Raw genomic sequence first — 26047 nt, 5'->3', positions numbered from 1 at the left:
CTTTTTTTTCTTACTTAATACCAAGAAAAACAAACACTTCATGCTCAGAGAAACTTGAGATAACCTTTGGCTTCCTCAGAATATACTACAGGAAAAATTTGTCAACAAGGAGTATAATTTGTAATCATCTAATTTTGTTTTTTGTTGCCAAATGGCAGACAAATGGCATCATTCTGGAGTGCCCTCTAATTTGCCCTTCAACTGCACAGTCTATTCATGAAACAGTTTTCTTTTTTTTTTCTTTTCTTTTTTTTTTTTGGTATGGGGGATCAAACTCAAGTCCTTGCGCTTGCAAGGCAGGCGGTGGAACCACTGAGCTAAATCCCCGGCCAATGAAACAGTTTTCTGAGCATGGCATTTTTTGGCATGAGCTGAACCTATTTACCAGTGTGACACACTTTGGTAGCAACATGGAACAAATAGTCAATTTCATTACCATGGCATTCCTTTTTTTCAGAAAACTAACAAATAATTACTTTTCAGGATTTCTAGCACGTTAGAAAGTCACCTCTCCTGTAAACTGCAATCTCTTAAATGGGGTGGGGGGAGACTTCAAAGACTGCAATTTAACAATTGTCATTAACAGAGATGTTAATGACAGTGTCAATTATGTTCTGGAAAGTGGGATTAGCAAGTTAATGTCAATTACTTCAACAGCTGCCTGATAAGAGCATAGAAGTAAAGAAGAAGGAAGTGCCAGGATCAGGTCCCAGGAGACCAAGGGCAGTGACCAGAACCACCAAGTGGACCAAGGAAGCCCTGGGTTGGCAGGTCCCTAACACCACTGGGGAAAACTGTTATCTCTGCCTCCTAACAGACTCAGCTTCATGTTGGTCACTCAGCCAGGGGATGAAAGACTTGAAACACCAACCCACAGAACAGCTTACAGCAGGCGTGGCCTGAGTCCTCAAGGAACAGCATCTCTGGTACACTAGAGAGAGAGACTTCATGACATTCCTGGTAACCCTTGAGCCTTTCTCTGGGAGCCACACAAAGTTCAGGGCTTCTCATGGCAAGTTTCCAAAGTGTCAACCTGTAAGTATGCATGACAGAATCTCCACTGTTCCCCAGAAAAGCTCATCTGTCAGACTCTAATGTACTTGGTCAAACTCTGATTTCAAAACAATCTCATAAGACATAAGAAGCACTTGTGCATGCTAAATCAATGAAGAGTACAGCGTTTTTATTCAAGCCAACACTCTCTCTCTCTATATATATATGTATACACACACATCTACTCAATACGCAAAAATATCACTAAAATATGAGCTTTTAAATGAAATATAAAATGATATCTTTTTCCTCTTAGATAACACCTTTCATCTTTTAAAACTCATAAATTAACCAAATAGTAAATCAAAAGACAGAAGAGTGTGTAAAGATCAAGTTCACAGTTCTATTGACATAAATGTAGTTATTTACCTGAAAGTCATCATAGGGGAAAAGCAGCATCTCCCTCAAACAATCATTCAGGATCTGAGTCTTCTTCTGGACAATGACATTTTCATAGTCAAGTGGCTCAATAATCTTTGGCTTTGCCTGCAAAACAAAAAGACAGGTCATTGAAACATTTTTATAGATAAATCCACTTTCTTAAAGTGAAAGAACTTCATAATTCTATGCCATTCCAACTTCCCTACAATGAGTATTATTAGTTTTGCTATTGGAAAGGAACAGAAACAAGAGAGAAAAGTTGTTTGCCAAGGGAAAAAAGACCCTTCTCACAGTACTCTGTCTACACAGAGTAAAGCTTATTCACTTAGTTAAGCACTAAAAGGTTTGCATTTTGGTAGGACTTCCAGTTATTTCTTGGGTCACCTCTTGCTAGATTAGTCCCCTTCCAAGGTTTCAGGGGACCAGCACAGCCTTCCAGTGAAGGCTTATTCACTCCTCCTGGCCCAGGATCTAAATGCTCCCACAGGACTATTTCATACAAGGCTCCATGGAATCATTCTCTGAGTCTCAAAATAACCCTATACACCTATCTATTTAATGCCTAAACATAGAGAAATATGTGGTGGATGAAAACCAGACAAGCAGAAAAAATTGCTTAACCAGGAGTCGTGGGTGAACCCTAGGAGATGTGGATGTTCATTGCTGTCATACCCTGAGCAGAAGAGATAACAAGCAAGTAGGAAAAGAAGAAAAGATAACATACCTTTTCGGGCTATTTCCAAAGTTAATCTTTTCAAGTAAAAATCTCTTATGTACTGTCATCACTGCCACTGTGTTTATGGATCACTTTCCACATGCAAGAGACTAAGCTAGGTTGGGGCAGAAATACATATTTAACTAAGTATAGTATGTCAAACCCTAAGATAGGCATTTATTTATTTATCAGGAGTAATAAAGTCCATTGTATCAACAGTTATTGCAAGATGATTTTTTGAAATAAAAAGTTGTCTGATACACAAAATCTCAATACATGCTATCTACATTAAAGTCACTACACACAGGAAATATCTTAAAGACACTGAGTATGTGGCATCCAAATTGAAAATTGTGACTGAAGCTACTAACCCATACCTATGTCCTTTCCTTTCCACACAGCCTAGACTATATTCTTCAGGCTCCTGTGTTAGGTGAGACCACATGACTGCCTTCTGGCCTATGACATCCAAGTAGAAGGAATGCGGCCACAGTCACCTCAGCTTCCACACGCCCTCCCAATTCCTACTTCCTGCCAGCCACAGGCCCAGGTCTAGCAGGGGACTCAGGCCTGAGGGGAGGGTCAAGCCCTATAATGAAAGGCATCTGGATCCTGAACCACCAAGCAGAAGTCAGCCTGCTTAACAGAGACCCTGAAATATACTGTGTGCAAGAAGTGAATGGTCTATTATGTTCAGCCCCTGAGATTCTGGAGTTGTCCGAGGCAGCAGTCACCTTGCTCTGCCTAAGATGCAGATGAATGCTCACATTTAACTTCAATGACTGGATTTAAGCAGACGCCACAAAGATATTTTAACATTCTAAGAAAAAAACACAATGTCCTAATTATGACAATTAGGCAAAATGTGTTGTAGACAAAGTGAAAAATATGTAAAATCAAAAGCATTAAAGTGACATATAGTAAAAGTTTAGATAATTTATAATTTATAACAGTCAAGGTGTAGGTAAGGCCTATAAAATATAATGTCAAATTGTTTCTCTTTCAAAAAAGTTAAACAAAGTAATTACTTTTAAAATAACTGCCACAGGAAAAAAATTCTCCACAAAATTTTAATTTAAAAAATAGGCCTCCACAGGACACACATATAAATACCGAATAGTTTCTCTAGTGTGAGAAACTGAAAGTGTAAATAAGGATTAAAATGATTAAAACGAATAACTGATAATTTAAAATAGGAAGAAAAGGTCCAAAGGGGTAGAGGAAGTGGGAGGGGAAGGGGAAAGGAAAGAAGGGAAAGGAAAAGCTATGAGAAAAGGAAAAAATGGAAACAAAATCTTTGTAAATAGGGAAGGGAGCACAGGGAACCGGAAAAAAATAAGAACCAAGACACATCATGTACAGGAACAAGCACCCAATGATAAATGTAAACGTACTGTATACCTAAAATGGACCCATAAAAGAATTTAAGAAAAAAAATAAATAAAATAAAAAATAGGCCTCTGAGCTGTGAGCAAGCAGAGGATGAGGACTTCAGTTGCCTGGAGCTGGGGCTCCCACCCCACCCACCTCCAAGCAAGGAGCTGAGCAAAGCACCACCACAGCCCTCCCCACCCCCACCTCTGGCCTCTGGCACCTTGGCACCTGGTTCCACACTGCAGAGGCACAGGGGGCCATAAAGGCCATTGTCCTGAGCTCCAGAAGATAGAGCATAAGTGAACAACAGAAACAGGGTCTTTCTCAGGCTCCTTGATGAAAACTGAAGCCCACTGGAAAAGTGAAAAGAATCTCTGCAATAAAGGCACACCAGACCACCGTACTTGGTAAGTGGGAGGGATCACCACCTCCCATGGGAACCTGCACTATCTTCATGGGAAGGGCAGCTGGAACCTGCAGTAGAAACTTGCAGAGTCCAACCCTGCAGGAGGGCAGGGAGCTCAACTTGAGACTAGCAGCCAGAAATCTGCCTGAATCTCACAGGTCTGCTACTGGCTTGCTGAGACTAATTGACTTAACTGCATACTGCTGCCCATGTTGTCTATTGTGACAGCAGGGACAATACCCTGAAGGAGGCCCTTCACTTTTATTCTTCATTTATTATTCTCAAAATTATTATTTTTTATTTTTTTCTACTCTTTTCAAATTTTTTTCTCTTTATTCTTTTTCTTTTTTTCCCCTTTCTTTCTCTCTCACTCTCCCACATAGTTTCTTTTTTTTTTTCGTACTAGGGATCGAACTTGGGTCCTTGTGCGTGCCAGGCAGATGGTGGAACCACTGAGCTAAATCCTCGGCCCTCTGCATTGTTCTTCATCTCCCTTTTTGTTCCTGTTCTGGCCCTAATTTGGATTTCTTCTTTCTTTTTTTCTTCTCCTTTTCCCTCTCTCGATTGTCATTAGTTTTAAAGGAAAGTAAATACAGTTTCTAGCCTCCTTCTTGCTGTTAGGTTGTTCTGTTCTCGTTTTTGTTCTTTCATTCTGTCTTTTCCTCTTGTCTTGTCTTCAATAGTTTCCTAGAGTTCGTGTGATCTTCCTCTGTCCTCTGGCCTCACTACTAACCTTTCCCTATCCTTCTACCTATCTATCCCCCCTTCTCCAACTCTTTCTAAGTCCTCATTCTGAAGGGTAAAGTTCCTATAATGAAGACTTTATTCACTATAAACATATTTTGTGCTGGTCCTCGATTTTTATTTAACTCACACAGTTAAAGGTGATAGATTAGTAATTATCACAAATTGTTATTTTCTAAGCTGTGCTTGATGCTACTGTGTTGCTGATTGTATCACTTGGGCTAAGGTGTCAGGATTGATCTCATCAGTTGTCCTTCCTGGTATAATGAAAATGAGATAGCCCCAGAGTCATTAGAGACTCAAAACCTAAAGACCAGCTATCTCTGGAAGACACCTCTGAGAAGCAATCATTCCATAAGGGTTCTAAATTACAAGCAACAAAGATACTTACAATAAGCAATTTAGAAGTATCAACCCAGGAACTAAACCAAGGACAGTACCAAAAACAAAAATGAGAAGACATTTAAGCAAGTCACAAACTCAGACTTCCACCCCACCAAAAGCAAATGCTGGGGGAAATGAGGTGGAAAAGTCTGATAATCAACCACCTGGACACCCTGAACTGATAGCACAGGAAGTAACAAAACAGATGAATGAGGCTCTAGAAAAATTCAAAAGAGAAATAATTTCCCAGATAACTACAGAGATGGTGAGCAGAATGAAAGACATGATTAGAAACTCTAGAACAGAAACAGATAAAAAAAAATAGATGAGCTCAGGACCATGATGGAAACCATGAATGCCCAACATAGGAAAGAAATTGAATCCATGAAACAGATTTGAACAGATATCCAGGGGATTAAAAACTCTATTGAAAGCATACACAGCAGACTGAGCCAATCTGAAGACAGAATATCAGATATAGAAGACAGGATGGTGGTCAGTGACCATGAAAAGAGAGATCTCTTAAAACTAGTAAGCGACCATGAGAAATCAATCCAACAGCTTCTAGATGATACAAAGAAGAATAATATAAGATTGACAGGAGTCCATGAAAAAGCACGAGAAAGTATAAATGACATTAAAAAAGCTGTTCACAGAATTAATGACAGATAACTTCCCAAACAGAGCAAAAGAATTTGACATACAGATAACTGAGGCATACAGGACTCCAACTAGCCATGATCAAAAAAAAAATCTACACCTAGACATATAATAATCAAGATCCCGGAAACTCAACAGAAGAACAAAATACTACATGCAGTTAGGGAAAAGAAATAAATCACATGCAAAGGAAAGCCCATCAAAATCACAGCAGACTTTTTAACACAAACCCTCAAGTCAAGGGGAGCCTGGAGTTAGGTATTTCAAGCCCTAAAAGAAAACAACCTCCAACCTAGACTGATGTATCCTGCAAAACTATCTTTCAAAATTGATGGGGAAATAAGATACTTCCATGACAAAGAACACCTGAGAAACTTCATGAATACCAAACCAGCACTCCAAACAATTTTAAACAATATCCTAGAAAAAAACAATACAGGTCACAACTCCATGAGGCCCAACAGAGCAAATTCATCAGGCAAGGCAAGAAATTAAAGGGAGAGGGAGAAAAATAAAGAGTGAACCACAGGAAAATAAAATGACAATAAGTCAATACATATCAGTTATAACCATCAATGTTAATGGCCTCAATTCACCAATCAAAAGAAATAGACTGGCAGAATGGATTAAGAAGCAAATTCCAACAATATGCTGTATACAAAAAACACACCTACCTCAAAAAGAAATTCATAGACTGAAAGTAAATGGATGGCAGGGGCCAGGGATTTAGCTCAGTGGTTCTGCTGCCTGCCTCACAAGCGCAAGGTCCCGAGTTTGATCCCAGGTACCCCTCAAAAAAAAAAAAAAGAAAGTAAAAGGATGGAAAACAGTTCTCCACGTGACAGGAACCCAGAAAAAAGCAGGGGTAGCTATCTTATTTGCAGACAAAGTAAATTTCAAACGAAAACTAATTAAAAGAGACAAAGAATGTCACTATATCCTTGTAAAGGGAACAGTTCAAGAGAAAGAGACGACAATCATAAATATATATGCACCAAATACGAATGCCCCCAACTATGGAAAACAAGTATTAGGGGACATGAAAAACCAAATAAGCACTAATACAATTGTAGTGGGGGATCTCAATACCCCACTATCACAAATAGACAGATCATCTAGACAAAAAGTCAACAACAAAATACTAGAACTGAACCAAGCTTTTGAACAAATGGACTTAATAGATGTCTACAGAGTACTCCACCCACAAAATCAAAATATACATTCTTGTCAACTGCACACGGGTCATTCTCCAAAATAGACCACATACTAGTTCATAGAACATGTTGAAATACATGCAAAGGAACTGAAGTTATCCTGTGTATATTATCAGACCATAGCACAATTAAACTGGAGATCAATAACATAAGAAACAGCAAGAACTTCACAAACACATGGAAATTGAATAATACTCTCCTGAACAACCAATGGGTCACAGAGGAAATCAAAGAAGAAATTAAGACAGGGCCAGGGATTTAGCTCAGTGGTTCTGGTACCTGCCTTGCAAGCGCAAGGTCCTGAGTTCGATCTCCAGTATAAAAAAAAAAAAGAAATTAGACAGTTTTTACAAATAAATGATAATGCCAACACAACATACATAAATGTATGGAACATAATGAAAGCAGTTCTAAGAGGGAAATTCACAGCAGTGAATGCCCACACTAGGAAAACAGAGTGAGCTCAAATAAACAACCTAATGCTCAATCTTAAGCACCCAGAAAAAGAAGAGCAAGACAAACCCAAAGCTCATACAAGGGAGGAAATTATAAAGAACAGAGCAGAAATCAATGCAATGGCGATTAAGAGAACGATACAAAAAAATCAATGAGTCGAAGAGCGGGTTTTTCAAAAGAATAAATAAAATCAATAAACCCTTGGCCAACCTTATCAAAAAAAGGAAAGAAAAGGCTCAAATACATGCAATTAGGAAGAAAAAAGGTGAAGTCAAAAGAGATCCGGCAGAAATCCAGAAGTTCATCAATACCTACTTCGAGAACCTGTAATTTAATAAAATGGAAAACAGAAGAAATGGACAGATTTTTAGACATGAATTACCAAAGCTGAACGAAGAAGATATAAAAATTCTAAACACCCCAATGGCAATCACTGAAACTGAAAACATAATTAAAAATCTACCAACAAAGGAAAGGCCAGGTCCTGATGGCTTCACTGCTGAATTCTATAAAACATTTAGAGAAGAAGTATTGCCACTGCTCTTTAAACTTTTCAATGAAATTAAAAGAGAAGGAATACTTGCAAATTCATTCCTGGAAACAAGTATTACTTTGATTCCAAAACCAGGGAAAGACCCAACCAAAAAAGAGAATTACAGGCCAATCTCCCTAATGAACATAGATGCAAAAATCCTCAATAAGATACTGGCAAACAGAATACAGAGGGTCATCAAGAAGATCATACACCCTGACCAAGTCAGACTGTTCCCAGGAATGTAAGGATGGTTCAACATACATAAATCAATAAATGTAATACACTATATTAACAGAGTCAAGGACAAAAACCATATGATCATCTCAACAGATGCAGAAAAGGCATTCAACAAAATCCAACACCCATTCATGATAAAAACCCTGCAGAAAATTGGAATAGATGGTCTTTATCTCAACTTGATAAAGGCTACCTATGAAAAACCAACAGCCAACATCATACTAAATGGTCAAAAACTGAAAACATTCATACTAAAATCAGGAGCAAGATGAGGATGTCCAGTATCACCACTCCTGTTCAATACAGTTTTGGAAACATTAGCCACAGCAATTAGACAAGAGAAAGAAATAAAAGCTATAAAGATAGGAAAGGAAGAAGTTAAACTGTCATTATTTGTTGATGATATGATACTTTACATAGAAGACCCAAAATACTCGGCCAAAACACTTCTAGACTTAATTGACAGATTCAGTAGAGTAGCTGGATATAAGATCAACACTCAAAAACACAACAACCTTCTTATATACAAATAACAGACTCACTGAGAGAGAAATTAGGGAAACAATTCCTTTTACAATAGCATCCAAAAAAAATGAAATATCTAGGAATCAATCTAACAAAGGAAGCAAAAGACCTCTACACTGAAAACTACAGCACTCTAAAAAAGGAGATTGAGGAGGATATAAGAAAATGGAAAGACATTCCTTGTTCCTGGGTAGGAAGAACCAATATAATGAAAATGGCCGTACTTCCAAAACTACTATATACATTTAATGCAATGCTGATTGAAATTCCAACAATACACTTCACAGAACCATCCTGAGGAAAGATAGCCTCTTTAATAAATGGTGTTGGAAAAACTGGATTTCACCCTGCCAAAGATTAAAACTAGACCCCTATCTTCCACCATGAACTAAATAAACTAAAATTGAAGTGGATTAAAGATCTAAATATTAAAACACAAACACTAAACTTGCTGGAAGACAAGTTAAGTAGAACTCTCGTAGACATTGGTACAGGAAAGGACTTCATGAACAAATCCTCAGTAGCACAGGAACTAGCATAAGGAATCAACAACTGGTATCTCATCTTATTAAAAAGCGTCTGTACTGCAAGAGAAACCACTAACAGAGCTAAGAGACAACCTACAATGTGGGAAAAAAATTTTACCAGCTGTTTCTCAGACAAAGGTCTACTATCTAGAATACATAAAGAACTCAAAAAAATCAGACCCCCCCCAAATATAAAGACCCAATTCAAAAATGGGCATCTGAAACAAACATATATTGCTCAAAGATGTAAAAGCAGAAAATAAACATATGAAAAAATGTTCAACATCACTGGTCATTCGAGAGATGCAGATGAAAACAACATTGAGATTCCACCTCACCCCACAAAGAATGGCTGTCATCATGAAATCAACCAATAACAAATGCTGGTGGGGTTGTGGGGAGAAAGGAACCCTTCTCCATTGTTGGTGGGAGTGCAGACTGGTACAACCACTGTGGAGATCAATATGCAGATACCTCAAACAATTAGGATTGGAAGTCCTATTTGACCCAGCTATTCCTCTACTGGGTATCTTCCCAAAAGAATTAAAAGAATCATACCACAATGATATATGCACACCCATGTTTATAGCAGCACAGTTTGTAATAGCTAAAACTTGGAAACAGCCCAACTGCCCATCAACTGGAGGCTGGATAAAGAAGATGTGGTTTTTTAATAAAATGGAGTACTACTCAGCCATAAAGAATGAGAAACTAGAGACATTTATAGCTAAGTGGATCCACATTGAGGCCATACTCTTAAGTGAAAAAATAGGACACATGTGTAAATACCGAATAGTTTCTCTGGTGTGAAAAACTAAAAGTGTAAATATGAATCAAAATGTATAATCGATATTGTGAAATAGGAAGAAAATGTTTAAAGGAACAGGGGAAGTGGGAGGGGAAGGGGAAAGGAAAGAAGGGAAAAGAAAAAAATATGAGAAAAGGAAAAACATGGAAATAAAGTCTTGGTAAATAGGGAAGGGTAGGGGGGGTGAAGGGAGGGCAGGGGAATGGGGAAAAAATAAGAATCAAGATTACATCATGTACAGGTACAACATCCCAATGATGAATGTAACTGTATTGTCTACCTAAAAATGAACCAATAAACTTAACAGAAAAAAAAAAAATTCACCCTTTCATTTCTGTTTCCTGTACTGCATATAATAATCAGTCAATAAATGCTAGTTAGCAAAATGAATGTATGTCATAATTAATAACATTCCTTAGGAACATTGTCCATATTCCCAATAAAACCCAAATATGCATATAGCTTTCTAAAATTCCATTATGAGGAGGTCAGATGAAAAAGTATGCAGAATGGCACAGACCCCACGCTTTCCCGGGACTTACACAGTATCAATCACTTGACAGTGGGACCAAGAAGCTATTGCTTCATGGTGAACCTGGGCCACCTGCATGGGTACGTGCTGCATGGGGTAATCCTTAGTTGGGTGCATCTGCCTCCCACCCCTTTACAACAGGTCATCAGCTCCGCTCCCTCAGGGAGGGGTGAAGTTCTCTCAAACCTTGTGGAAGACAGTATACAATGTGAGCCCTTGACAGCAGAAGATGCTGTAAAGACACTGCTGAGAAAGGGCCTTTCTTAGGTTCCAATATTTTGTTGGTTTGGGTTTGCTTTGTCTTACATTTACTTAGAGCACAGCAGCCCGCTGAGGCTTTCCCTGTAACACACAGGAATGCACAGCCTCTAGGAAGCTGTATTGGCACCCTCAAAGTAGCCATCAAAGAAATTTCACTGCATCAAAGCAGCAACCTCCTTTGGAGTGTCGTGTGGGCAGCTCGATGCCCACTAACTCCCCTTGCCACACCTCTGCAAACCACCTGTGTAAACGCTGCCACCATCTCTTAGGCCACAATAACACTCCCTCCAAGTGGTGCCCAGTGGAGGGATCTTCCCAGTTTGTTCTTTCACAACTGGTAAACTCTGCCACTGTAATGCACAAGTAGCCGGGGGCAATAGGAAAACAAATGGGCATAGAGGTATTACAATAAAACTTTTTATTTACACACACAAAAAATGGGCAACAGCCAGTTTTGACCCATGGCCTGGTCTGCTAGCCACACTTTAGAGTAGCTTTACTCCCCTGCTCCCATAGTTAAGAACTTTTCATCCATGTAATTTTTTTTTTTTGGTACTGGGGGTCGAACTTGGGCCCTTGCGCTTTCGCAGCAGGCGGCAAAACCACTGAGCTAAATCCACGGCTCCATGTAATTCTTTATATTAATTTTTCATCCTTAACTTCAGAAGTGCTTCCTGTTTGTGGGTCAATATAGAAAAAAAAAATTGGGCCGGGGATTTAGCTCAGTAGTTTCACCGCCTGCCGTGCAAGCATAAGGACCCGAGTTCAGTCTCTAGTACCAAAACAAACAAACAAACAAAAAGTAGAAAAAAAAAATTTACATCTTTAAAGGAACTTAATGATTACTTCTCACCTATTTGACTAAATTTGGGCTGATTAGAAAGTTTCATGATAAAAAAATTATTCAAAGATCAGTTTTGCCTAGTTAGGACACCAAATAATGTTTTTGTTAATTAGATGAATTACTGTTTACCCTGAAGGTATTTTGTAGGTACTCAATGACAGGATATGATGTTGCAGATATCAGTTTTACCTTATTTTAAGTGTCAACGTTTAACTTTCAAGGTGTTTTCACTCAGATGATCACACTTAATCCATTCAACAAGTGACCCCACTCAAATTGAGCTAATAGCCCCAAATGTCCCACCAACTTTCTAACAGGACTGGACTGGATCAAGACAGTCTTCCACCAAACGGAACTCTTATTTCTCACACTGAGCTGCCCTTCTAATGATCTTTGCGCGTCAATGCTCAACCATAGTATGCACAGGAAGGACAGTGCAACAGTCAGCATTTCTGTGAAAGCCTGGATGATGTGTGTTAACCAGGAACACCTGTGAGGCCGACTTCACCAATACAGGAAATCTTATGGAGGATTAACCTGTAGCAAGGAATGTGAAAGTTTCAAACTTGCACAAACCCTAAGGTCTTCTGATGAAATAACTCTTGGTGACCAGATGTCCTCGGTAGCTGTAGGGAACACTATCCAGGACAGAATGACCAACTCCCGGGAAAGGGATCCATTGTCACTTGAGTAAGAACAAAGTAAAAAGCTCTTGCTTTAAAACCAAACTGGCATAGTGCTTCCCTGCCTCCCTTCTACTGAAGGCCTTCGGTGTGGGAATTGTTAGAGGGAGAGGGAGAATGGTCAGGTAGAAGGAGACAGGGAATGGGGACCAGAAGGAGTCACAGGAGAGAAGACAGAAGAGAAAGGCTCCTAGAGGTGGGAGAGGCAGAGGTGAGGGAAGATGAGTGGTGGAACCTTGGAAATGGATCCCCAGAAGTCACGCCACTGTATCTACTCAATTGCGGGTTAAGAGAATAATGGCCTATTTTCTAGTCCTCTTTATGATTCACTGGTTACAGCTGTTCACTGTTCTTTAGTGCCACTAAGCCTTTCCAGATGCTCACAGGAGGGGGAGGCAACAGCCCACTAGAAAAAGGAATTCATTGGGCTGAGACGAGACTGACAACAGGAACATCACGCTAATAGCAAAATGACAAAAGAAAGAAAAAAGACATAACATAGAAAACACTGTATACCAGAGATGATGTCGAAAATCAGGGGCTGAACCCAAAGCAAACAGAAATAGATTCTTACATTAGAAGCTGAGTTGAGTATTGATGCAGTTTACATCAGAAAGGACTGAGAACAGTAATTGAGGGCTGGGGGTCGAGGTGTAGAGAAACACTTTAGCCCACTCCACTTAGAGCAGCTCTCCACAAAAGCAGCAGTCTAGGATTTGGCTCCAGAGGGAGCAGACAAGAAAGAAGCACCTAGGAACAGTGCTTAGGAGGGTTATGTGATGCATATCCAGGGGAAAAATGTCAAGCTCTGCTCTACAGTCTGTGAGGCCCAGAGCCCACAGATAGTTTCCTAACAATCAGAACCTTGGCTTCCAAAAATGAGATTGCAGGAATAGCCTGAGGCATGGGCCCTGTAATCTGAATGGCCTGGGAGAAAAAGCTCCATATCTCAAGGGTCAACAAGGGCAGAGGTTGTGCACAGCTATGGAAGCCACACCACCCCCGTCTACTGAGCATAGGAGCCCCCAGTGATCTTCCATGCTTATGGTGTCACGATGCTGCGCCTCGACCACTCTTTCAGGCCTTCTGAACTCACTCTGCCCACAGCTGGTGCTGCTTCGGGTCAGGTGGCCCACATTCATGCAAACTGAAATTCCAGATCCAAAGGCAATCAGAAGCAGGGAATCTTCTCAGCGCCAGGAAAATGAGATTCCTCTGGAATCCAGCAGCCCTGGAGAGCATTCACCCACAAAATTAGTCCAACTTCAGCCAAACATGTACAAAGCTTTGAAAACCATGGGAAGAGCTAAGCTCAAATGAACAAAGTAATTCCACTGTTCTTCCCTCAGGCACAAGAGCTTCTTTCTAGTTATTTCTTGCCCTTGTGCTTTGGTTATTAGATGTTAACACAAGCTAAATTCCTAAATGCCAGTTCTTGAAATAGCAAATTAAGAAAATGGCAACTCTTGGAGCATTCTATTTTAACAAGTGAGAAATTCATCTTTCTTGCTTATAAAGAATCTAAGATTTCTTTGATTTCTCTGCATGGCAATAAAAGCTACTTGATGGACAGACACAAAAATTCTCCATGAAACTTAGTCCATTTTCAGTGTTTCCAATGTTGCCAACAGGTCACTAGCATTGTTCCCAGGGATGGGGACAAGGTAGGAGGGACCTTCTGAACCCAAGTGCTAACAAGTGTGACCACATGAGCCACTGTCCTGCACTATCCTCTCACATGGGACTTTCACTACAAATTCCCACCAAGAGCTTCTTGAAATGGTTAGATCGAAAGAATAATTTTCCTACAGTTAGAGTGGGGCACAGGAATTCAACAGCTGTGTCTCTTCGTGCACAGATGTTACTACAGTTATGTGTTCCTTCTCACCACAGAGATTTACTGAGCTTGCCCATGTGCATTGTTCCAAGTCTTTGGGACATGGAGATTTAATTTTAAAAGAAAAGAAAAGAAAAAAAGACAGAAAGAGGAAAAAGGATGCAGCACTCATCCCAGAGTGCTCACAATCAGAAAAAGGACATACATGTGAACAAGTACACTAGAATGAGTGACAGCAATGGGGACCCAAGGATGGTGTTGTAGTCAAGGTTTGCAAGGAAATAGAGTTAATACAGGACACATAAATTTATAGGATTGTCTTATAATATTTTCCCAAAAAGTCAAATGCAGAAGAGTGCAAGAGATCTACCACATTCTAGAGACACAAAGAATCCAGCCAAGGGCCTCGATCCCATAGCAATGTTCTGCACAAGTCCAGCCAAAAGCCTAGGGCCCATGGCAATGTCTCATGCAAGTCTGTATCAAGGATCTGTACCGGGAAGGCCCAAGGGCCAGTGCTGGAAGCTAGAAAGTCTGTGTGGGCAGGGTCTTGGATCTGTGCCAGAGGCTGAATGATCTGTACTGGAGCCAGGAAGTGACATCCAAGACAAAAGCGAAGACCAGAGCTCCCCTGAAGAGAACAGCAGCCATCCCAGAGATAGCAAGGACCGAGCTCCTCCAACAGGAACAGCAGAGTTCCTATAAAGAAAACCAACCCTAACAAAGCTTCTCCTGGGAAATCAGCAGCATGCAATCTTCTCCTATCGTTCTCCTTTTATGTTGTTCTGGCAACAATCCTTAGGTGGGTCTTCCACTCCCAGAACCAGGATGACTGAGTTTGGCTGGGCATTCCCACTTAAACTGACCAGTAATTAATCCACCACAAATGGTACTGGACCCACTAGAACAAACCTGACCTCACCCTTCCTAGATTATAAGCTCCATGAGGATAGACTTCTGTTTGACTTTCTGCCTTCTCTAGTACCTAGAACTACACCTGGAATTTAGTGTGAACTATGTATAGGACAAGTGAAAAAAACAATGTGGGGTGCTTCCTAAAGGAGGATGCAGGAGCCGAACGTGACAGCCAGAATCAGGGTGAGCTAAGGATTCCCTGCAGAGAAAAAGGAGACTCTAGGGAGCATGTTCGTGGATGTAATCACATTTCGTGAGGCCTGAATCTTGTAGAATGAGAGGTGGGGAGGGGCTAAATACAAAATAATGGCAATAAATCAGCTAGAGTCGCCCAAGACTCTGAGAGGATCTTGAAACCAGCTTCATCAGAATCATAAGTCCTCCTTGAACATGGTAAGTTCAGGAAGCAGCAAGTCATTCAGAACAACTGGATCAGATCTTCTGGAAGGGCTGGGGGAGGCAGGTCAGGGTATGGGGCACCTCTCTCTGGGGTACTTCAGGATACTTGGAAACCCAACATGATGGAGAAAACTTGATTAGTGAATATGCCTTTCTGAAAATACTGTACTCTATATGGCTGATGCCTGAGGTGAGCTATAGGACTCAGAATGGATGTGTTTGAGGAACAACAGTTGGTCAAGCACTGGGCCTTGGTTTCTCTGAATGGGTAGATAACAACGGACTCCAAGAGAAACAGCTCCTCACAGGGGTCTCTGCTTCACCTTTCCCCATGAAGCCCTCAGTTTCTCCTCCACAACGTAAGCAAATATTTGAAGAGTATTTGTTTGAAGGGGTACCAGTGATTAGTTCACCTGGGATAATCACCCCTAGACTACAACTACAGCCTGAAGGGAAAGATGAGGCCAGAGTGGCAGGTGAGCCAGAATAAAAAGGCTCTGAGGAAACCAGCATTAGAAGAAGCACAGGGCTTTCAACGCCTGCTACGCAAGCGCAAGGGGCCAAGTACGATCCCTGGTACCAAAAAAAAAAAGGAGCACAGGAACTGAGGGCCATACAACTAGATCTCACACCGTTCTCCAGCCAAAGGAAGATGGCCTCCTATCACTTCATAGTAGACATTATCCTCTGCCCTTAATCCAGGAGAATACAATAATCAAGATATAAGCCCGTTCTCATTTGGTAATACAAGTACTTCTCCACACTATTCATTAGTGTGTGTAGGGAGAATGATCTAGAAGCTGTCTGAATACATGCTGTTTTAAAAGGTACAGGAAGTTCAGTAATATTAACACTACACATTTGTGCAAACATTTGAATCTGAGATTACCTGACCTGGCCCTTTTGTTTTACTGATGGAGAAACTCAGCACTGAAGGGGAGAATATTGCCCCAGGGAAGGAGTCTCCTGAGCCTTTGCCCAGGCTGTCTCTTCAACCCCTATCAAAACAACACCAACATTTTAGTTTCAGCACTTTGACAACATGCAGTAAGCACATAATGTAAACGCAGGAGGAAAAAAAGAACCTTATCCAAGTGTCTTAGTTACCTTCTCACTGCCGAGAAACAAAACCAGACACCTACAACTTAAAGCAGGAAAAGTTTATTTTGGCTCACAGTTTATATAGAGGTTTCAGTCCACAGTCAGCTGACTCCAAGGCAGAGAGGCATGGCAGAGGAGCCTTGCTTATCACATGGTGGCAAAGCAGAGGGATCAAGGGAAGGATATATATACAAAGGAAGGATATATACTTCCAGGCCACGCCCACAGTGACCCACCTCTTTCCACTAGGCTTCACCTCCCAACATCATCCCCAGCTGTAAACCCAGCAGTGGACTAATCCAGTCCAGTATCACATATCCAGGATTCAGTCACCTCCCATAAACCCATCAAGAGCCCATAAGGCTGTGGGAGGACATCTAGATACAAACTGTAACACCAAGCTTAGTTTGAGAAGTAAGTTCAAGGCTGAGCATTAAACCACAAGAGTTAATGACATGGAGACCATTTAGAGGGATGCATAAGCAACATCAAACTGTCAGATACCTAAATATATTTCTTATGCTGCAATGTGGTGCTATCCTCAGAACAGACTAACACCAACAATGACACACTTGTGAATTCAGTTTTTTATATCACAAACAGTAATAAAATGTTGAATTCCCCTTTTATAAAGCACTTTAAAAAGCACTCAAATTAGAGAATTTGTCACTGAATGAAGATTTTATTTAATAAGACATGCCCATATTAATAAAATCTAGACATTCAAAATCAATCAATTTAATGGAAGGACAAAAGTATGGGTTTTGTATCTGATTTTTTTAAAAGTTTTTTTAAATTTATGTATTAATTGGTACATTTTAGGTAAACAATACATTTACATTTATCATTGGGTGCTTGTACCTGTACATGATGTATCTTGGTTCCTATTTTTCCCCATTACCTATGCACCCTTCACCCCCACCACCCTTCCCTACTTACATAGACTTTGTTTCCATTTTTTTTCTTTCTCATAATTTTTCCTTTCCCTTCTTCTCTTTCCCCTTCTCCTCCCGCCACCCCTGCACCTTTGGGCCTTTTCCTATTTCAAATTATCAATTACTCGTTTTAATCACTTTCATCCTTATTTACACTTTCAGTTTCTCACACTAGAGATACGATTCAGTATTTACACATGTGTGTCCTATTTATTTCACTTAAGAGGATGGCCTCAATATGCATCCATTTAGCTATAAATGACTCTAGTTTCTCGTTCTTTATGGCTGAGTAGTACTCCATTTTATTAAAAAACCACATCTTCGTGCTTGCTTCGGCACATCTTCTTTATCCAGTTTCCAGTTGATGGGCACTTGGTCTGTTTCCAAACCTTAGCTATTACGAACTGTGCCGCTATAAACATAGGTGCACATATATCACTGTGGTATGATTCTTTTAATTCTTTGGGGTGTATCTGATATTTTTATAAGCAACCATGGCTTTCCAAAATTATCCTATTTCTAAAATGAACAGAGCGAAAGACTTTCAAATCAACAGCATCTACAAAATGTGTAAGAAAAATATAATGAAAATGGAGGTAATAATAAAGATAGTAATAACAGTAATACCAATTAACTAAAAGCCACATAACTGCTCCCATTTAGTCAGCGCAGCTCAGCTCAATGGCGATGCTGCTGAGAATGTTAATGAGGACAGGAAGACAAGACAGGACTTCAGGGAACTTACTGCATGCTCTGTGCCCCTTGGGTCACATAAGGAGAGAGCTGAGAGGAATGGAAACAGCCCTCTTTTAAATACAGTCCTTACCATGTCTTCTGTCTCTTCTGGCACAGGGCACACACAAAGCATGGCAAGGAAGGCTGTAAGGAGAACAGAGTGTGCTAACATGACAGAGAGCCTGGGGCCGGGCCCACCATGTGTCTCTCACGTTCTCCTGCCTGCTAATTCTGCCTGCCATTTTCCATAGGTGAGAAGGGATAATGAGAGCAAAAAAAGAAAAAGATGCACTATGATGGCTGTATTAATTCTATCGTAAATCTATACTACAGACTCTTTTCTACCCAATTTTTTTCTTTCCTTTTTTAGTATTATGGCCTAAAATTCTTAATTCTTCCTAGGTCAATGAAAACTATTTTTGAAATTCTGAAATGAAGAGGTCAACCAAAAGGCTCTAAAAGCCAGTTTAGTCTGATTTGAAAACAACTTACTTTAAAGGACCCATATTAAGATGCTGGGGATGGGGAATGCAATAATCATAATATAAGTGGCTCAAAAAGGAGATCCTGCACACTTTTGACAGAAAGGCAGGCCAAGACCAGCTAAGAGCAGGTGTTAGGAGTTAAGACTTTAAATTCTGGTCCCAAATATATTTACTGTGTTGGAAATGGCACATACTGGTTCATCATGCCAGTCCAGTAGGTTTCAATGCTTGCTCCCTGACCAGCAGCATCAGCAAGCAGCAATACAAACTCACCCCGGGCCCCCGAATCAGCAGCTCTGGGATGGGGCCCAATAATGTTTCAACAAACCCTCCCTACGACCCTGATGTCCACTCAATTTGATAGCCACTCTTCCAGTCCACCTATTTTTGTGTAATGTTTGAGAATTTTCATATTAAAAAGTATTTTCAAGAAATCCTAGCTTGACTGCTTACTGGCTTTGGGGCAAGTTGCTTACTTAACCCCTTAACTCTCCATATCTTCATCTGAAAACAGGAAAAGTAGCAATTTCTGTTCCCATCATCAAGGATTATTGAAGGGTTTCCACATATAGTGCTTAGTACAGGGCAGGAACCACCTAATGGTGTTGGGGGGTTGTCATATGTGCTTATGCATAGTTCAGATTCAGTTGAATACAAACCCTATAACATACACATCTTTGCCAGATTACATGCATTTTCTCTCATTAAACTTCCCCTGAAACTCTGCATGGTGGCATCTTCATTTCTCAGATGAGGAAACTGACACTCAAAGAAGCTGGATGATTTAATGAAGTTCACACAGATGGTGAACCCTGTGTATCCTGAGCCAAGCCCAGGACCTTCCCCATCACACATAAACAATAGGCATGGTGGAATTTCAGATTGTTAGAACCAGAAGCACCTGCCCAATGCCTCAGTTCCTCCCCAAGATACTTCTATCTCCATATTACCAGAGATGACAGAAGAGTAGGGCTTTCTGCCCACCCCTGACCTCTGCCAGGCTCTGACTGCCCAAGCATCAACTCTCACCACAGGAGAGACAGAAGGCAAAGTCCTTAAGAATCTTACCCCAAAATACTGTGCCTTCCCCAAGTATCAGGTTTGAATGCTTGAACACACATTAATGCCATTAGGAGGTATATAATTTACATTATAATCAAGTATTTTGGGGTATGATCTTTGCAAGGAAAATCTAACCTTATACTTAAATTATCCATTTTTCTCCTACAGAGTCACAAATATGTTACTTCATTCAATGACTCACCCTTAACATGACAACGTTCTATTTTTAGGCTTCTAATCTATGAAATCTGTTAATTGACTGACCTGCAGGCAGTTTTCAGTGGCATGATTACTAGCCCCATGTGACTACTGGGCACTCAATGCTGTGGCTATTCTATATTCAGATGTGCTGAATAGGTACAAAATAGACCCTAAATATCAAAAACATATGATTAAAAGAATATAAAACAGTGATATTTTTGTAAGGATAAATGCAAAAAAGATAATAATTTGGAAATACTGGATTAAAATTATCTTCAAAACGATCTGTACCTCTTTACTTTTTACTTTAACTTGGCTACTAGAAAAGATTAAATTACATACACAGTATAGGTCATGTTGTAATTCTATTTAGCAGTATTAGAGACTTAGGAAATTTTAAATATTCAGATTGTTTTTTCGAGGGATTGGATTTTTGTTTTGGGGTAGCAGTTGCCCCATTAGTGTGGGATGAACCCAGGGCCTTCACGTTGACCAATATTCCTAGTTCTTTTTTTATTTTTAGACAGGACCTTCCTAAGTCACTAAGTTGCCCAGGCTAGGCTCAAATTTGTAATCCTCCTGCTTCAGCTTCCCAGAGTCCTGGGCAAGACATGCATCTCCACATGTGGCCAGTATACAGGTAATTTTTGTCCTTTTTTTTTTTTTTTTTGGTACTGGGGATTAAACTCAGGACCTTGCACTTGCAAGGCAGGCGGCAGAACCACTGAGCTAAATCCCTGGTCTTATACAGGTAATTTTTTAAATTCTACTGCAAAATAAAGGGCAGTTCACTTCCTAAAATTTTTACTTGGGAAGAGAGATTTTTGGAAAAACTACCATAGTGGAGACAAAACAATCTGGTCCCACCTTTCCAAACAACTTTCATACCACTAAGAAGCCTGTTTTCTTCGTCCTGTATCTTGTGGATCTCCACCACCTGTTCCAGACAGGACCAGTTCACTGGGAAGCTGTTGGGATAAAGTCCCACAGTGGTCACTCCAAGCTTACCCTGACCACCAAAGATGGCCTTCAGATAAGGCTACCAGGAAGAAGCGGTACTGACAACAGAGAGGGGTGCTCAATCAGAGGAACAGAGAGGGCTTAGGTTTTGGGAAACTAATCTTACACTTTCATATTCAAGTACTCCCATAAAATGTTAAGTAACATTTTAACAAAAGCACAGGAGAGGTAGGAGACACAGCACAGCATTCACATAGAAAGTCAGACAGGTTCCTCCAGTTACATACCTTTTTATTTTTTGGCAATACAACATATCTGGACGTTGGCGGCTAAAACCTCCATAAATCTCCAAAGGCAGAAGAGGGGAAAAGAAAGGGAGAATAATTCTCAGATCCAGTCTCCCCTAGAAGCCCTTTCTACAACCGTTCTTTGCCAATACATTTCCTAAAGAGTGACTACAGAACCAAGCTGAGAAGCCAAAAGCAACAACGAGGACAGTAAAGCTGCTTTGGACACATTTTGGAAGCTTGCAGCAGATGAAGCCAGCAGGCAAGTTCAGAGTCAACTTTTGAGAGGCCAGGAGGCCATGCTTTACCCTTTGCTAAGAAGAATCGGCGAGAGGTCTGAAGCATGAGACTAACCATCTCCAAGTTTTAGAAAGTGTGGAGTAAGGAAGGACTGCACAGGGGGTTGACCAGGCAATCCTGAGCCCTGGGGAGATAAAGGATCTGGAGGGCAGCACTTCTCCCTCCTCCATCTGACCCAGTCTTGGCTTAGAAATGGCGAGCGGGTCTCCTGAGAGTAAGTGCTGGGCTCTTGGCATCACACTGTGCTTTCCCTTGAGAGGAAAGGCTCCACAGCACCGAGGTCCCAAAACAGAACTGTGAGGCTGGCTCCCCAAAAAGCTTAGCAGAGCCCTTAGAGGCCCACAGTCAGTGGCACATACACTTGTCAGGAAAGGGAGCCCAAAAAACTTTCAAAGCCCCAAAACATCCAAGAAAACCTCCCTGTAGTGGCATCACATTAAGGTATTTCAAACTTCTGGTCTAAGTAAAGGAAAAATTAATTTCTAAACCTTCTTGATTCTAAACTTATTCTCACAGTCAGTCAGTCATGTGCTATCTGCAGGCTCTAGCAAAGGCTCCCTGTATCTTCTAATTTTCCCTGCTGTCTTTAAATTCTGTTGCCCTTTTATTCATTTCCAAGCCTTATGCAGTGGTCTTAATGCCATATCTCATTCTACAGCCCCAACAATCCAAAGCCCAAACAATTTTAAATAAACTAAGTTTAAAATCGGAAACTAAGACTCCAGGGTCCTAAATCAGACTCCAACACAGATTCTTGTGGGGTCAAAGATACTAAAATGGAGCTTGAGCCCCAGAAGAAAGACTGGAGAGATTATCTGCTACCTGTTTCTCAGTTTAAGAGATGAGAAAATGAAGCCCGCAAAGAAAGGGGATAGTGGTGGTAATCTGCAGAGATTCAGAGGAAGATAGGGATAAAAATTAGGCCTTTGGCTTCTCAAATGCTTTCTACTGGGCCATCCATGCCACTAGCTGCTTATAACTAACTTCTGCTGCCTTGTATTTAGCTACTGTCTTTCTTTTTCTTTCTGTTTGTTTATTTTGGTTTTTTGAGATAGGGTCTTGCTATGTAGTTCAGGCTAGCCTTGAACTCATTATGTAGCCCGGGGTGGCCTCAAATCTGTAGCAATCCTCCTGCCTCAGCCTCCCAAGTGCATGCACCACCCACACCTGGCAAGGCACTGTCTTTCAAATAGTAGAGCACACCTGGGCAAATGGCAGCCTCTCTTATATGCAACAGGAACCATAGCAACCATCTTACTGATTAGGAAATAAACATTTCAGAATTATCCTAGACTGTACTACAAATATAAAAAAGAAATCTAGGTAGAAAACACCATGCCTCCAAATTCTCAGATATTCCATCAATTGTTCCAATTTTAGTATATGTGCTGCCGAAGCAAGCATGATATTCCATCTATGCTCTTCTGTAACCCTCTGTGAAAATGATAAAATGTACCATCCAACATAAGAATGTTTTCTAATGCCACTCTACATTTCATTCATCTTTGCAACTTCTTTAGGCATGATCATCATTTCCTTTATCTGCTGGTGTTATTCAACCATTATTGCTCTATTACTTCTAAATTGGCTTTTTTAAAAACAATTTTTAAGATTTTTGAGGGTAATGTGTTTTTACCTTTTTTTTGAGACAAGATTTTGCTACATCATCTAGGCTGGCCTTGAACTTGCTATGTATGTAGCCTACGCTGGTTTTTAACTTTCCATCCCCTTGCCTCAGGTTCCTGAGTACTGGAATTATAGGCATGTACTACTATGCCCAGCCTGTTTTTACCTTTCTTGTTCATCTTTATATGCCCAATGCCAAGTTCAAGTGAATATGTTCATTTTTGTTAATAAACAATGCATGTGTCCAGGCCCGGAGCTTAGATAACCTGACCAGAAGTCTACAAATCTTGGCTCTGCCAATTACTAAAGGCATGGTTGTGACCAAGTTACCAAACCTCTCTGTCCTTAGCTGTAAAAAGAGGAATAATGACAGCTAATGCTTGCCTCCAGAGTTGTGAGGGTTAACTGAAAGGATGCACTGAACAGGTGTAAAACAGTAACTGGCACCAACCAAGACGTCATATTTTTGTTACATCAAAATAAAAGACAACTGGCATGACCTTGCTACATTCCACACCTCCACAATGACAACAGAATATGAGAATTATGAAAGAAACATGCCAGAGAGGGGTAGATTTCAGGCTTCTATACAAGCAGGAATCCCAGAAGGTAACAGTGGTTTCGCATTATAATGAGGTAATGACACAAGTTGTGGAAGCTCCTTCTCTCGGATAGTTTTGCAAGTTGAGTACAGTTATGAAATTCATTCCTACCTCATCTAAGCGTGCATTCCTCACAAAGATTCCTTCTACTGACCACCAAAATAGGTTTGCAGCAGTAAAATAGGTTTGGAGCCTCATTCATGCAACTTTTTCTAGTGATATAGGAGAAATATAACTCCCAACCTGCTAGATGTCAAATATGCCAAATTCATGTTCCCTGAAATCAAAGAATGAATTCCAAAGAATAATAGAAGTTAAGAGTAGGAAAGATTGAGTGATATCTTCTGAGAGACTGGAGGAGTCCCAAAAGTGGTTTGGCACAGAGGTCATTTCTCTAAGAATGTTTTACAAAGCAAAACAAAGTGAGTACAACCTGAGTCAAACTGTAATCAACCAATAAGATTCCAAGTATAGCCACTTAACTAATACTGATCCAATAGAAAGTGAGTCATGTAGCAAGGTACATGGAAAGAACAGAGGCATTTTTGGGAAGGGGTATGTCCACATGTTCTGGTCACCCACCTAGGTGACTGATGTCTATATGGAATTTACTAGACCAGGTGATACCAATCACAGTCAATCTCAAGTTACTCTTTATCCCTTGGGCAGACATATAGGCCTGGTCATTCTATCTTTATTTTGAGGCCTGGCCTTCAATAGATGTGTTTCCAGCCAATTTTGGTGTGTTCTTGTCTTTTGCACTGACTCCCTCAAGGGCCTGTCCCTGTCTGACTGCCTATTAATTAGCTGCTTATAATATTAAGAACAGTTCCTAAGTCTATTGCTAAGTCAGCAGTGTTTGCTTAATTTGCTAAAAACCCAACAGCATGTCCTTCCTGGAGCTGATGATGATTTCAGTGTTGTCTGCCTAAGTATTTGGAAAGGACAGGTGAGATTAACATCTACTGTAAAAAAACAAAACAAAACAAAAAAAACATGTGTCACAGCACTCCAGAGGCTGAGGCAAGAGGAAAAAAAAAAAATCATGTGTCACAGCACTCCAGAGGCTGAGGCAAGAGGACCATAAATTCAAGTCCTAGCTGAACAACTTATATCAACCCTGTCTCAATAAAAAATAAAAAGAGGCTGGAGATGTGGCTCAGCAGTAGAGTGCCCCTGGGTTCAATCCCTAGTACCACCACAAAGAAAAAGAGAAAAAGGAATTAACCCTTTTGTTCTGCTTGGGGAGAGGGCCTCTATATCTTGAATGCACTATCCAATAAGTTTAGCAAATCTCAAGACTTATAAATGTGAGTTAAGTCAACTAATGAAAAAATGAAGGGGAAACACAAGGAGCATAATAGTAAGGCTTGCATCTCTGAATAAATAAAATCTCCTGGTTTTGTCACTGGTTACATCACTACATGAAGCTGGCAGGAGCTTCTCTCTTACACCTCCTAATACTATAAAAATGAAGAAACTACTTACTAAACATCATCAACAAAATTTCATTAATTTTTCCTATAGACGTTTATATGGATTTAGAGCAAAAAAACTTTAAGCATAATTTAACCCAATCACAGTAATCTAAAGTGGAGCATATTAAAAACCCATAAGCTTACACTTTAGGTTTTGCTGCTTACTTTATTCCCAGAACTGTCTTTACAGCAAAGAGACTGCAGGGAGAGAAAAGGTGTTCCAGCCTTATTCTCTCTGTGTTTGGAAGACAGAGGTCTCCCAAAGGTTTTGGAGTCCCAGGTAATGCACTGACTCGCCCACCGGAAGCCAAGTCCTTTCTGGTCCTCTCTCTACTGGGCACATATGCTGCTATGTCACATGTTTATTTCACTAGAAATGTTCGTGCAATATTCAAGTAAGAATTCAGTTTAACAGTTAAAGATCCCAGAAAAAAATGAAAAATCCAAAAGACATCTCTGAAAAAATACTTTTCTAAAAATACCTAATAAATATGCCCTACATATAAAAATTTAGCTCTTCTTGTCTTTTAAACTTCAACATCCCATAATCATACCTATGCTGGAGTCCTTACTTGCCCACAGTCCCAAAGAGCTGTCACATAAAATGACCTAGAGCCGTGTGTGTGTCGTGTGTGTGTGTGTGTGTGTGTGCGCGTGTGCGTGTGTGTGCGCGTTTTCCTGGAGATTAAACCCAGGGCCTTTACAATGAGCTATATCCCCAGCACCACCACTACCCTTTTAAATTTACTTACACATTTTATTTCATTTTGAGACAGGGTCTCACT

General features: G+C 40.3%; 1 protein-coding gene across 25 annotated transcripts in view; it reads right to left on the bottom strand.

Moving 5' to 3' along the window:
- Nucleotides 1-26047, bottom strand: part of Dock9 (dedicator of cytokinesis 9) — a 239728-nt gene that overhangs the window by 163038 nt on the left and 50643 nt on the right. For all 25 annotated transcript variants that reach the window (XM_087193042.1, XM_087193049.1, XM_087193052.1 and 22 more), the window contains exon 2: nucleotides 1423-1539. In XM_087193042.1, the coding sequence (XP_087049168.1) occupies nucleotides 1423-1539 (117 nt within the window). The remainder of the gene's footprint in view (nucleotides 1-1422; nucleotides 1540-26047) is intronic.

Source organism: Heterocephalus glaber, unplaced genomic scaffold, assembly GCF_053883595.1.
Source record: "Heterocephalus glaber isolate CG9 unplaced genomic scaffold, H.glaber_assembly_v1.0 deba00001578, whole genome shotgun sequence".
Classification (NCBI taxonomy): domain Eukaryota; kingdom Metazoa; phylum Chordata; class Mammalia; order Rodentia; family Bathyergidae; genus Heterocephalus; species Heterocephalus glaber.
The sequence above is the reverse complement of the archived record's forward strand: the minus strand, read 5'-3'. Positions and strand labels throughout refer to the sequence as shown.